The sequence below is a fragment of the Trachinotus anak genome, unplaced genomic scaffold, assembly GCF_046630095.1.
Source record: "Trachinotus anak isolate AG129_WGS33_773 ecotype Australia unplaced genomic scaffold, CSIRO_AGI_Tana_v1 ptg000026l, whole genome shotgun sequence".
NCBI classification, from domain to species: Eukaryota; Metazoa; Chordata; class Actinopteri; order Carangiformes; family Carangidae; genus Trachinotus; species Trachinotus anak.
The window spans coordinates 2,761,050-2,774,662 of record NW_027273877.1 but is presented as its reverse complement, the minus strand read 5'-3'; the positions used below and the strand labels follow the sequence as shown (position 1 = coordinate 2,774,662).

The 13,613-nt window shown below is 42.5% G+C and overlaps 2 protein-coding genes across 3 annotated transcripts; one reads left to right on the top strand and one right to left on the bottom strand.

Annotated features, from left to right (window-relative positions):
• The first annotated feature begins 202 nt into the window (after window positions 1-202).
• mettl21a (methyltransferase 21A, HSPA lysine) lies at window positions 203-1,265 on the top strand. The gene is made up of 3 exons (XM_071464321.1): window positions 203-441; window positions 534-645; window positions 742-1,265. The coding sequence occupies exons 1-3, from the start codon at window positions 295-297 to the stop codon at window positions 1,137-1,139; spliced, it is 657 nt and encodes a 218-aa protein (XP_071320422.1). The 5' UTR covers window positions 203-294; the 3' UTR covers window positions 1,140-1,265.
• On the bottom strand, window positions 1,246-6,520 carry LOC139609568 (cyclic AMP-responsive element-binding protein 1). Of its 2 annotated transcripts, none has more exons than XM_071464319.1 (8): window positions 6,383-6,520; window positions 5,307-5,400; window positions 5,013-5,159; window positions 4,732-4,832; window positions 4,349-4,488; window positions 4,011-4,193; window positions 3,696-3,849; window positions 1,246-3,460 (listed from the first exon to the last, which is right to left on the bottom strand). In XM_071464319.1, the coding sequence occupies exons 2-8, from the start codon at window positions 5,391-5,393 to the stop codon at window positions 3,316-3,318; spliced, it is 957 nt and encodes a 318-aa protein (XP_071320420.1). In that variant the 5' UTR covers window positions 5,394-5,400; window positions 6,383-6,520; the 3' UTR covers window positions 1,246-3,315. The 2 variants fall into 2 exon arrangements, with proteins under 2 accessions (XP_071320420.1, XP_071320421.1); XM_071464320.1 differs by having other exon boundaries at window positions 6,207-6,454.
• Between the last annotated feature and the right edge of the window lie 7,093 nt (window positions 6,521-13,613).

The window sequence follows — 13,613 nt, the reverse complement described above, 5'->3', positions numbered from 1 at the left end:
GGCTGAGAACCTTTTATAGCACAAAAACAAACGAACAAAGCAGCGTGTCCTGAAGGGATGAAGCAGAAAAAGCGGTTTAATATTTTAGAGAAAACATAAATGTTGGAGGGAGTTAAAGGAAGAAATGGACACCAGAGGAGATAATAAACCCCACAAGATGGCAGTAACGAATCAAGTAAATCAGCCAACTGTATTAAAACCTCGAAGAAGAAGAACACCACCGCGCATGCGTATAGGGCATGGGGCGATAGGTACATTAAAATTACACTGTGTGGTGTCTGTGTATCTCGCAGCATGGCTCTCGTACCGTATGTGGAGAATCCGTTACCTGCGCTTTCCAAACTCCACAATTCATCAGCAGAGTTTTATTTTGCCAACCACAACCTCCGTCTTTCCCAGGACTGGAAGAAGCTTGGGGTAGCAGCAGTTGTGTGGGATGCAGTAGGTGATGCATGAGTTGCAACGCAGGTTTACTACTGTTCGCCATTTATTTCTAAGCATCTGATGAAGTGCACATGATGTCTGTTTTCCAGGCAGTGGTCATGTGCATGTACCTGGAGCTGGGACAGGTGGAGTTACAGGGGAAGCTGGCAATTGAACTGGGAGCTGGAACTGGACTGGTGGGGATTGTAGCAGCCCTGCTGGGTGAGTGTGTATTTACTAACTATTTTTACTATAAGATAGTGTTGGCACATAAATATCTATGTATTATTATGTTCTTATTATTTTGAACTTGTCTAGGTGCCAAAGTCACCATCACTGACAGACAGCCTGCCCTGGACTTCCTCTCTGCCAATGTGAAGGACAACCTGCCCCCAGATTCCCAGGGGTCAGCGATCGTGTCTGAGCTGACCTGGGGTGAGCGCCTTGACCTTTACCCAGCTGGGGGGTTTGATCTGGTGCTGGGAGCAGACATTGTTTACTTGGAGGACACATTTGTGCCGCTTCTGCAGACCCTGGAGCACCTGTGTTCGGACACCACTGTGGTGTTACTGGCCTGCAAGATCCGCTATGAGCGAGATACAAACTTTCTGAGCATGTTAAAGCAGAAGTTCAGAGTTGAAGAGGTCCGCTATGAGAAACAAAGGGACATCCATATATATAAAGCTTGGAAACTGCCACCCAGGAGGGATTTGTGACAACTGAGTGCACAAACTTATCAGTTTTCTGTCACTGACTGCCTTCCTCTTTGTAATAATGTACTGGTTTTGCATAAGATTTAAAATAAAACATTTTAAAATCATCAAAGATTACCAGAAACACATTTATTACCAGCTGCCAAAAAATGTAATATTTGAATAGCTCTGACATAATGCACTGAATTAAACGAGTTGATGCTGACATTTAGAAATTGTGAATACAAAATTCATGAAAAGCAACATAAAAAAAAGCATACTATGTCATGGCTATACATAATACCTAAAGAATACAGTATGACATTCCGTTATTATGAAAATATCCATTTTGTTCACTGTTTTTGATTTGGTCGCACTTTGCAATCCTTTTGCAGGGTGTTTGATGGGTGCAATCGTGTTGTACTTGGTGAGATTAGATGCTCCACACAACTAGAAACGTCTAATCAGGATCAATGTGTGATGATGCCTTGGAAATTAATAAGCAACAAAACTCTCAGACACTTTGTGATTAATTACTGGTTAGCAGTGTTACTTTCAAGTAAAATCTTCGAGGCATCTCACCTTGCAGCGGCAGGCTTTGCCTCTCAGTGCTGCATGAGATTTTCCTGTTAAACCATGTGAAATGTAGTAGGATTGTATATGCAAGGAAAGTGCGCATGCCACTTTGTAATCCTGTAAACAGAATTTTGGAGACCGCCTCTGCTGATGACTTAACAGCCGTCGGTGCCACTTGATGGAGGCAACCTGGTATCTCAGATTCTTATTAGCACTTTACTAAACTCCAACTGCAGGATTTTTATACAGATATTCAAAGACAGTAAAATACACAGACATACCAGGCAATCCATGATTCCAGTTAAAGGCTGTGTCTCCAAAATTTGTTTATAAATATGCAGATATTCTTCCATTGCATAACACGTAAGGCTCTTTTTTTTTTTTGGTTTTTGTTCAAAATGCAGGAATTAATAAAAACAAACTTTTAAAAAATGAATTGACAGAATACAAAAATATGGGTGAAAACAAATAAAAAAATAAAAAACACAAACACTTTTAGCCCAAACACTGTAGGTTAACCTTCTTCTGTTTGTATTATATGCTCTGGTGCAGGAGCAACAGCTCATTTCTATTTTATTCCAATTTTTTTAAATTACTGGAGGCATACTATTCTGTAACAGGACCTTGTTCACCACTGTAAAACTGTTTAAACTCATGTGCTCCTTTTTATAACTCTGGGGATGTTTTTGTTCAGAAGGGAAAAATGTATGAACCTCAGTAATATGACTTGGAATACACATCACAGAGCCCTAAACATTTGAAGAGATCAGTAATCATAAATGTTCCACTTGTGGGAATTTTTTCTCAAGGTCTTCAAAAAGACACGGTGTCTTAAGATTTTGACACCCATAGTTTCCAAATTCATTTATCGTCACCTTTTTTTTTTTTTTTTAAAGCTGCAATTACCATTAACACAACTTTACAACCTGACGTAATCGTTAGCTTTTTTTGTTCATGTCCTATCAAGGCAAGGTAAATAAAAGTGAACAAAAAGTAAATGGCATTATCTCAGAGCATATAATCTAGTACATAAACAAAAATACAGCTCAAAGATAAAATATCCATGACACAGCCCATCTACAGTTCAAAGCATTAGTAAATAACAGATGTTAATGCAAGAGCTCAGTTACGATAACAAACGTTGCACACAAAGGTAACCTCTCAAGATGATCCAAGCGTCTCAGGGAGATTAAACTGTAAAAAGTTCTGTCGTTAGTGGTGATGGTAACGGAGCAGTTTCCTGTTGCTGGTGATGCTGCCCAGTTTGTCCAGGCACCAGTGACTGGAATGCTTCCCTTTGGTGGCGCAAAACAAAAAACAGCCTCTTCACCACAAGGACCCTGTATAGTTGCAGTCTCCACCACATCCGTTCTTTACACTTCCTCGCCCTTTTATGGGAAACTGATGGGAACAGAATTAGGATTTAAAATCGGTGAAGTGGGAGGGGAAGTGTTTTTATTCTATTCCTGGTGAGTCACTCAACAGATTTTCAGCAGTCTTTAAAAAGAAAGCAAAAGAGTAGAAAAGGGGGAGTAGAATCCAGATGCATGGCTCTGTGCTGAGTCTCTGTACACAGGGACAGAAGGGCACCTGTCAAGCCACTGGCACACGTTTGGTGATGAATCTACTCAGATTTGTGGCAGTACAAGTCTTTGAGGGCTTTGAGTTCCTCGATGAGGGTTTTGTTCTGGTTTTCCAGTACAGCCACGCGGTTCTCCAGACATTTGACGTACTCCTTCTTCTTCCTGCGACATTCGCGGGCTGCCTCTCTGTGTGACATAAAGACCATGTGTGAGTGTGTCTGTAGATAAAACTGTGTAGCTGAGAATCATTTTAACAAAAACATCAAAGAAAAAATGGTTTAAGGATCCACACATCACATAATTTAATTCAAAGTCATTATTGATGCAGGTCCAGAATGTTGGGACTACTGGCTAAGTGATAGATTTTGTTAATTACCACGATTAGTGGTATCAGAGATCACTGAATTAAACTGACACATACCTGTTTTTCATAAGTCGGACCTCCCTTTTACGTGTGACCTCCTCTGTGCCTCCTCCTGTGCCAAGTGCAGGTGAAGTTGCCATGACCACCCCAGGTGTGATGGTGCTGGTGGGGGCTGTGCGGATCTGATAGGCTTGGACATCACCAGAGGCCGCTGACAGGCAAAGAGAATATTTAGAGATAAAAAAAATGTAAATAAAAAATTCAAACAAAGTCACATGACACACTTTGATTTTTTTCCTGTTGTAATTGGCATTGTGTCACGTTTCAAACTGCACGGCAGAACTCATTAATTATGCTGAATTATTTCCCCACCTTGTACAACCACTTGGTTGCTGGGCACCAGGATCTGCTGCCCGTCGCTGGTCTGAGCGTACTGCAGGATGGTGGCACCAGGCTGGGCTGCAGTAGCATTGGCCATGGTCAGTGTCTGCAGGCCCTGCACTCCATCTGTGCCGTTATTGGCCAGCTGAATGGCCCCACCCTGGGTAATGGCAACTACAGAGGGACATTGTCATGTGTTAAAATTACCTAAATTGATACTCTCATAATCCAGCGCACCAGACAAGGAAATTGTGCCATTAGGTAACAGGAAATCCCACATGTTTCAACAAAATCTATCAGTTTCCTGTATCACAGTCCAGATTACTTACTATACTGGCCACTGCTGGTCTGATAGATGGGAGTGGGCATGGTGACTGTGGTGATGGCAGGGCCTGAGTCATCCTCTGACTTCTCTTCCTCAATTCGAGGCACTGCTGGAGCATCTGACGATAAGTCATTCAGAATCTTCCTATAAAGGGGAACAGTTTCAGCAAAATCTCAGCAAACTCAGACAACTTCACAGTTACAAATACTCCAATGTTACGTAACCCTTCTCTCATTTACATTGAAAGTGCAACCCTTTACTTTGGTAGCGGCTGGAAATTAAGCTTTTTGCTCAAAAGTGACAACAGTTTATAAAATGGAAGTATCAGTTATTCTCTTCCAAACAAAAAACTGATTCATATCTTTGCTGATAAGATGCCACACAGACCTGTAAGAAGGTCGTCTGGACAGGATCTCTCTCCTCTTCTGAGAATCTGTCACACTGTCCACAGACTCCTGAGAGTCCTCGCTCTCAGCAACAGTCGAAATCTGCAAATTAACAAAAACAATAATTCTTTCATCAGCTGACTCAGTTACATACAACAATTACTTTCATTGTAAATATGTAACACAAAGGAAATAATCAAGAAAACAGAACTACTACTACTACTATTAATGTTTCTGCCATAACACAATAACAGACACAAAAATAGTTTTTTCTCCTCTCACCTGTACTGTCTGGACTTGTGGGGATTGGATGACAGAGGGCTGTGCAGCTTGGATCACCCCGTGCACTTGGACTGTCTGACCGTTGGGTAACTGCACTAGCGTGACTGTGGGACTACTGGACGACACCTGAGCCGCAGCTATGGATGCCTGCAACCACAAACATACGCTCTGTCTGTATGCAAAGTTACAAAAAGTTCTGAGCAACAGCCACTGCTCTTTGTTTCAGTTCTTTTCAGACAGTAACTGTGCAACTTATATTTTAGCGTGTAAATTTAAAGTAATGTTAAGGTTTACCTGGGCCAGGGTGATCTGCTGGGCCTCAGACTCTGAGACAGCTGTTTCACCACTTTGCTGTGTGTCTGCACCAGTCTCCATGGTCATTTAAAATCTGCAAATAGTAAGAAGCTGCTTGTTTGTACATGTATCATCATACTTTAAATAGAAGTGCTCAGCAGAAACAGTGATAAAGTGCTCTGTGATGTACAGGAGACACTGGTATTGTGTCTTAACAACTTTAGTGCTTGTTGATGTCCTTAAGGAGGGTGTGGCCTAGCTAAACATGCTAGCATATAATTCATTTATGAGACATCGTTAACGAGTTTCCTTGCAGAAACATGAGGACTTGTTTTCCAACAACAATCATCTAAAAGCATGTGACAGTTGCGATTTTCAAGACTTACGTTCATATAAAGATAAAAATATGCTGTTGCATGCTTTGAAAACGCCAAAGGCTAAAGCTAACTCCTTAGTATTTCTGATAATCACCAATTTGAAGTTAGCATGTAGCATGCTAACAAGCTAATAGCAATGCACTGAATGTTAGCACAGTTAGCAGTAACATTTATTCAGGCTGTTATTATTTCAACTCCTTTTTATTTTCAGTGTTTAACAGCCCGTCTCGCAGTTTGGTGCTTTTCTCTACGGTTGGACTGTGGTCCAGAAGGATGTAGCACTGGCTAACACTGATCACGGTGGGTTGCTAGCTGTGAGCCTTTATGGAGGGAAATGTCTGCATGCATTGTATGTTTGAAACTGGGACACCCCACTTTCACTAGCGAGTTTGTTGCCTCAATTTTAGTCTAACACACAATGTTGACATTAATTAGCTGCACGTGGCTAATTGCGTCCTCTAACTTATGTCTAGATTTTTTATTAATATAAATAAAATGTTCAAGCCCACTCCCATATTAATACCTATGTCTCAGCTGAGTTGAGAGCCAGCGAGCCTTGCAGGGACTGACTCATTTTGTGAGCCTCTGCAACACCGCCGCCATGATCTCTTTGTTGGCTTTGTGCGGATATTAGGCGCAAATAACTTCTCTGGGCAGCCATCTATCTGTTTAGCAAACATCGGATGCGTATCCTCTTACCAACACAGACTCGCTTCGTCACTCCCGGGTCTACGGAGCTCCACTTTTATTCAGACCGACACGTAAGAGACCGCGTCAGGCTACACCTCCGTCGCGTCACCGAGAACAACAACACTGAGAGGAGGACGAGGGAGACGACGACAGAGAAAATCATCTCTATCGACAGCAGCCGAGCGAGCACGGAGAGGGCCGGAAATTCACGAAGCCTGGCGAGGAACCGAGGGGAAACCACGGACATAGCCGAGGGGAAGTGCTTGCTTTCCTTATCTGAGCATGCGCCGGGTTGTGTAATTACAAATCTATCTAACAGCAGAGGTGGAAGAAATTACAAGATAATATACTAATAATAATAATATCTATCTATCTACCTCACATTTATAATCAAATGTTTTTTTTGCATTTAAGAAAACACTATTATCTTATTAGTTGTTCTAAATAAGACATTAGTTTTGTCTGATAACACATTTGAATTTTCAGTAAATATCAGGCACATTGTTGAGATGGTTTTTGAAATTCATTGGCTGCATGGCTAATGTGGTCCACATGGTGGCAGCAAAATCCCTCTTTATTTCCTCCCACCATCACAACCAGCACACTGACACTGTCCCATTATGTTGTGTTTAAGCACATGTTTCTTTTATGCCGGTCTGATATGATCACTTATCTGTGTATTAGATTAGTCTTAGACGTGGAACTGGCTGGCTTTGTACCGGCAAACCAGATTGTGATTTTAATGAGAAACCAGTGGGCTCTGGCTGGTTATTACTTTTTGTGTACTATTTACGGTCCTCGTGATTCACATAACATTTTCTCCTCCTTGGTTGTCGACTCCGGCCATAAAATGTACTCATTAACTCTGTCACTCAGCGTGCGAGGACTGGTGCGGTAGGAGTGAAATGGGTTCAAGCTGTGGCAGCTGGTCAAAATCCTGCGGGGAAAATGAGACTTCAGACCAATTTATGACCATCATCTCTATGTGCGAGGTCATTTCGGAGGCCTCTGAATACACACACGTAAACACACACAAATGTCAAACATACCCATCTTCACCTATCGAGTGATTGACTGCACCAGTGCAGCAAACATATTCACTGCTGACCCAACCAATCTCGTGTCCTTTACTATAAAATCTGGCTGAATAGTATCCTGCTGCAAAAGTCTTATTTTGCACTTTTCTAGTCAAAGTGAACCACAGATAATGAACTGTGCAGTCACCTATTCATCCTCACACACACACACACACACATCACATAGCAAATATAATAAATATTTGTCACAGAGCAGCCTTTGTGTTTGCTCCTGAGTCCATGTCAGTGACTTGATTCATTGATTTCCCTTAATAATGATCACCAGCTAGGGTAGCCTTGGCAAACCATAATTAGCCTGCTTCCCTACATGGGAGGAGAGGTTTCATCAGTTGCCATTGAATGCGCACTTAGCAAGCTGTGCACGTTCAGATTATTTGCAGTGTTTCTGTGAAAATTAGTCCACAATTTGTATGCATGTTGTGCATATTTTGTCAATTTCTTCTTGTTCTGCACATAAATAAACAAAATATACTGAGAAAGAAAAAAAGTTAGACACCAGTTTCTATTCCCCAGATATATTTATATCAGGCTTTCACACAATAATGTGACTATTAAGATTTTCATTAATACAATAGACTAAAATAACCACCATATGCTCACATCTGAGAAACTGGGACTCGTGATTTTTTTAAATTAAAAACTATTAACCAATTATTAAAATCATTGCAGTCCGACTCATTTTCTCAGCTTTCTATCTGTCACTAAAAACCAGAGCCTTTTGGATTTACTGTTGAAAGCACGTTAACCCACAAACTCAATCAGACCATCTTTGCATTATTCACTTCTTTATCACTCAACATCTCATTTTCTGAGTGTACAGCAGCATGGTCAGTGTGCACGGTGATTTAAGCCAGCTGATGCTGGTGAGTTCTTGCGCAGAATGTTTGATTACAGGGTTTAACAGAGCGCTCTGCAGCGAGCCCACCACAGCTACGACCCTGGCTGCAAATCACTGCTGAAACACCCACAAACAGCAGAGAAAAATGATGCCACAGACGTCCAAAATGGTGTAGGAGGAGGAGGATAGGAGTTTAATCTTCAGAATATGAAGCAAAGACCTGACTCCAATCCATAGCCCTTTCCTCTCTCCCTAAACCCAGCTGTCAAAGCCCCTGGCTTAACACAAGCCTCCAAAACCCCATCGACAGCAAACCGTATGACACTTTCTATTTCCCCAAATTTTTGCGTCTCCCTTTTTTTTCATCTCTTCTTCTTTCTGTTACAATTTATTTGTCCTGCTTTCCTTTTTTGGGGTGTGTGTGTGTATTTTTTTTTAATTGACACAGCTGTATGAAAACTCATGACCCTATCCAAATCTCAGCCTGAGGCAGTGTATGTAACAAGCACACCTCGGTGTCAGGCATGTCTTATCCGTATGGCGCTGCAATATTGAGTGCATTAATAACATGGCTGATATATTCTGTCAACACTGTCGTCGAATTTTAAACGCAGTCCTCAATCAAACCGAGTGGAAATATCATACCTGCCAGTCAAGCAGGGCATTGTGGGAGATATCTGCTCATATGGGCATGCATGAGGCCATGTGGCACCATCCAGAGAGAGAGGCTGAATATGAATACGGAGGGGGGAGAACATGCAGTGCATTTGAATACCGCTGACCTTATATGCATGCTTTTCATCGTAGGTTGAATTACCTGAATCGCATATGAACCAATGCACCTGGCTGGGGTTGCCATGGATACTGGGCCCCACAGTCTGTCTCTCCCCTCTCTCTCTCTCTCATACACACACACGCATAAGCAAGGTTCTCAAATCTGAAGATGTGAGTTTCAGAGATATCCAGTGAAATATTTTGCCGCCGAGGTGCAGTATCAAGCTGCAGCTGCAAGGCAGGAATGTTATCTAACACACAGATTGTGCTGACCCAGACCTCTTGCTAATCTAGGCTGCAGGCAACACCGTGTATTGGGCGATCTCAATCAATCCGTCAAGGTGTCAGCTCCTCCTTCCCTCTCTATCTTCTCCGACCGGCATGGATTGTTTTGCCCACTTCCCTCCCCCCTGCTTCTTCGATCTGACCATCCTTTCTTTCTTTAAGGTTAGACGTAGAATTTTTCAAGTCCGTCTTATTACAATACTCACATACTAATTATCATTCCTCCTCCAACAAAATCCACAGTCCTTGATCAGGCAAAGCTGATAGGAACCATCAGTGGTATGAATTAGACAAATCAAGCAGGGATCTTTCATAGTCTCCCTGTTAGTATTTCCATAGACCGTGTTTCCTAACTCTGCATCAGTACATCTAAATGCAAAGTGCCAGGACATAGATGCTGACTTCATTTTAATAAGGGTGCACAGATCTGATGCACGAGACTGCTATCAGTTGAGATGTAAACGACCCGCATTAAATCCAGTCTCTTTCACTGTGTCATCACAAAAATCAACATTCATGCAGAATGAATGTTGCTTAGCTTGGGCTAAACTTTGCAGGAAGTTTTGCATTGAACGAGGACTGTGGATTTTATCACTTATCTTTCACAGTGGAGTTGAGTTATCAACAACTCATAAGGCATGTGAGTGTTGTATTTGGTAGACTTGAATAAATCTAAACCTGTTTTATGACGGAAGCTGTGATCCTACGAGGCATGTGCAGGAATAATCATGTTCCTCTGTACTCTTTAATCATCATATTTCTTTGTGTAGCTGCTGGGTTTTCTTTCCAACAAATATCAAATACAACTAACAAATACAAATAAGAAAACTCTACAAACATAGCACTGAAGGTTTCCAATTTCAGTTTTTCATTTTAAGCACCATCTTGTTGCTCTCTGTTCTTTTTTTTTATGCTACTGCAGCTTCTGTAATTTTCTTCTTTGATTGCCATGAGTTTGAAGCTGGTCTCCGGCGTTTCTTTATCGGCCGTGTTTGGCTTCGCACGAGCTCTTCCTACACTGCGCCGTGTTTGGCGAAGCGATTTCATTTCCAGCTTCTGCCATCTCGTCTGGTGAATAAACCAGAGGTGCAGACCGATACCAGAATCCGTCCTCGAATTAGTGTATTCTGTGGAAGGAGATAACTGCTTGTTTGGGCCTGAGATGAAACATGTAGTCCAAACCCTGCAAGAATTTGATGGACATGGAGGTTCTACCCCAGTGAGCACAACACTTTCATAATACTGTGTGATCCTGCAGAGTAAAAAGGAAAAAAAAATAATATCAGACAGGTATCTTGTAATTAACATCAGTTCAATATTAAAATATTTGATGCAAAATATAAAGAAAAGAACATCCTGACACTTTAAGTACAGAAGTGCATTTTTCATATTTTCAGCACACACAATCCCCCCTGTTGCCTTTTTTTCTCCTAGTGATCTAGTAGGAGGGCAAGACAAACACACACACACACACACACACACATGATGGGCTATGTGCTAGAGTGTGTGTGGACTTGCCGCAGTGCTCCTTCCCGTCATAACATGTCATTCTGGACACTATTACTCCCAACAGAGGCAGACACTGCGGCTCAGTGACTCAGAGCGTAAGGTCATCTGTCAAACAGAGAAGGGAAGTGTGTGTGTTTGTGTGTCTCTATGCAGAATGAGAATGTGTGTGTGCGCCTGTACATCTAGGCTTGATTTGTGATTGTTGTTTTTTGGGTGTTTTTACAACTTGTATATACTTCTAATTGACCGTGTGCCTGTGCGTGTGTGTTGAGAGAGATTTATACAACGAGCACGGGAAGCTGTCATTCACACAGGCAGATCACCATTACCTCACAAACCCTGCTCTCATCCCTCACCTCCTCTTGCTGCTGAGTTCAAAGGTTGCCATGGCTACCGGCGTCCCAGTGGGAACACAATGCACTCTGCCCTGGAGCCATCGGAGCAAGCGTGCTTGGCGGGTGGGGAGGATACGTTGACCTCTGACCTGTCAAGGTCTTACCATTGGAGAGCAGGAGCTGGAGGGAGGGGGTTAGAGGAACGGAGCTGCGCCGGGTTGTAAATTCAACTGATCCTCACTGAGAAGAGGCACAGGGTTGTGGGCGGAGTGGCCTTATTGCTTCTGAGCCCAGTGACTCGTGCCGGCTGCCTCCTGGATTTCAGAGGGCCCTGGGCGAGAGAGATAGCCGCCCTCTAATCCTCCGAGTCTCTCTTACCTTGCCTCCTCCGTGTTTCTCAGATAGTGCATCTTTTGTGTCAGATCTTTGCAGCTGTCACCGCTGCTGCTTGTAAGGATGATGCTGGCTTTGTGTGTGTGTGTGTGTGTGTGTGTGTGTGTAAATGTGAGACAGAGGCACAGACGAACACACATAAAAACTAGTAGATTTTAGAGGTGCCTTTATAAACCACACCCCGTAATATGATGTAAATTTGAAAGATTTATTCGAAACATCAGGGCATTCAGGGTATTCAACAAATTCTCTGCTTTATTCTACATTTTCTTTATTATTTATTCTACATCTTTTTACAGAAATGATCCATCTGATTAACAGCTGAGCTTTAGGGAATTTCTTTTACCAGCTGTCCATTCAGTAGCTTTTTTTTCCTGGACCTTTCATCTGCTTTCAGATGATTATTTTTTCACTGCATCTGCTGATGATTAGTTTGAAAGCTCCAGAAAAAGCTCATAAGTAGAACAGAAGTAGAACAAGTGGAGCAGGTACACATTGTTGATACAATGCTGTTCATTTTTAATTCTGCATAACTTGACATAAACTATCTATCTGAACAGGTTATACTGTTTAATATTGGGTGTTCAAATGATGTTTTCTTAGAATCTGTCAAGTTGCATAAAGCCACTTGTTTGCAGCACAACTGTATATTTCTTATATTATATTTGCCAATTCACAATCTTAAGACTTGATTTTACAGTACATTACATTTTCTGCAGTGTGTTTATCACACGACGTGAGAAGAAATGTTTTACTTTAAACTTTGTTCCCTCTTGACAGTGGAAACTTTCTAATCATAACTTGCATTTTAGACGCTTAAATCTTGACACAGTACTTGTCTCTCCACAGTCAAAAGGTGCAGAAATATTTATGCAGAGACATAGCAGCCAGAATGTGTGTGTGTGTGTGTAAGTGTGTGTAAGTGTGTGTGTTTCCATGCCTGTGTATGCATAGGGGAATAGGAGGGGACAGTCAGGAGAAGGGTTATTTACTGCATGGCCCAGGCGACCTGTCCGTCCTCACGTCCAGCCCCAGCAGATTAAGATGCAGCCACTGGCGGCTGCCAGAGCAGGCTGAGATTGATGGGGAACACGGGGGCCACAGAGGGCCTGCAGAATTCTGAACAGAGCCTGTGGGTACCAGCCATGCTGCTAGCAGACAGACACTCCTCTCCTTCCCACTCTCTCTGTCTTGTCACACTTTTTCTATCTTTTTTCTGACTTTTCTTCATCGCTCTGTTGCTCTTCCTGGTGATTTTTTTCCTCTCTGTCACTCTGCCCTTTCTGCATCTCTGTTTTTCTGTCACTCTATCGGCCCACTGTGCCCCCCAACCAGTCTCACAGCCCCCCCTTGAATACGCTGTCTCAGCAGCTTCAGCAGATTTGGATGTCATGAAACTGCAGGTGTGTCAGCATCATGTGTGTGTGTGTGTCTGTGTGTGTGTGCAGGAGAGGGGGCAAAAGTGCGAAGGAATATGCACTCAATAAATAATTCTCTAGTTAAGATGGGTAGCAGGAAAGTTAACATGAGATGGATGACTGTGAGAGTGTGTGTGCATGTGTGTGTGTGTGTGTGTGTGTGTTGGATCAATCGCAGCCTCTGAGCTGTCTGCACAGCTGAACAATTTTAGCTGAAGGAAAAAAATAGCAATTATCTCAGCATGTCAACATCTGCATGTGTGTTTGTATTCACTGGTAGCTCCACAATAATTCTGATACTGCAGTGATGGAAGTGGGAGAAGATGAGAATGGAAGATGGATGCTTGTATGCGTATGTATGTGTGTGTGAATGTGTGTGTGTGTGTGTGTGTGTGGGCACGAGTGAGTGTGTGTATGCTGAACAAACTGCACTGGCAGGGTTTTTGTTGGAGTCCCCAGGGCAGAAGACACATGAGTCAGCGGCCAGTAGGATTTATAGCCAATTGATTAAATTAGCATTTGTTCTGCTACTGGAGCAGGAGCCTGTCAGTACAAACATGCACTGAGACACACACTCCCACACAGGCAAAC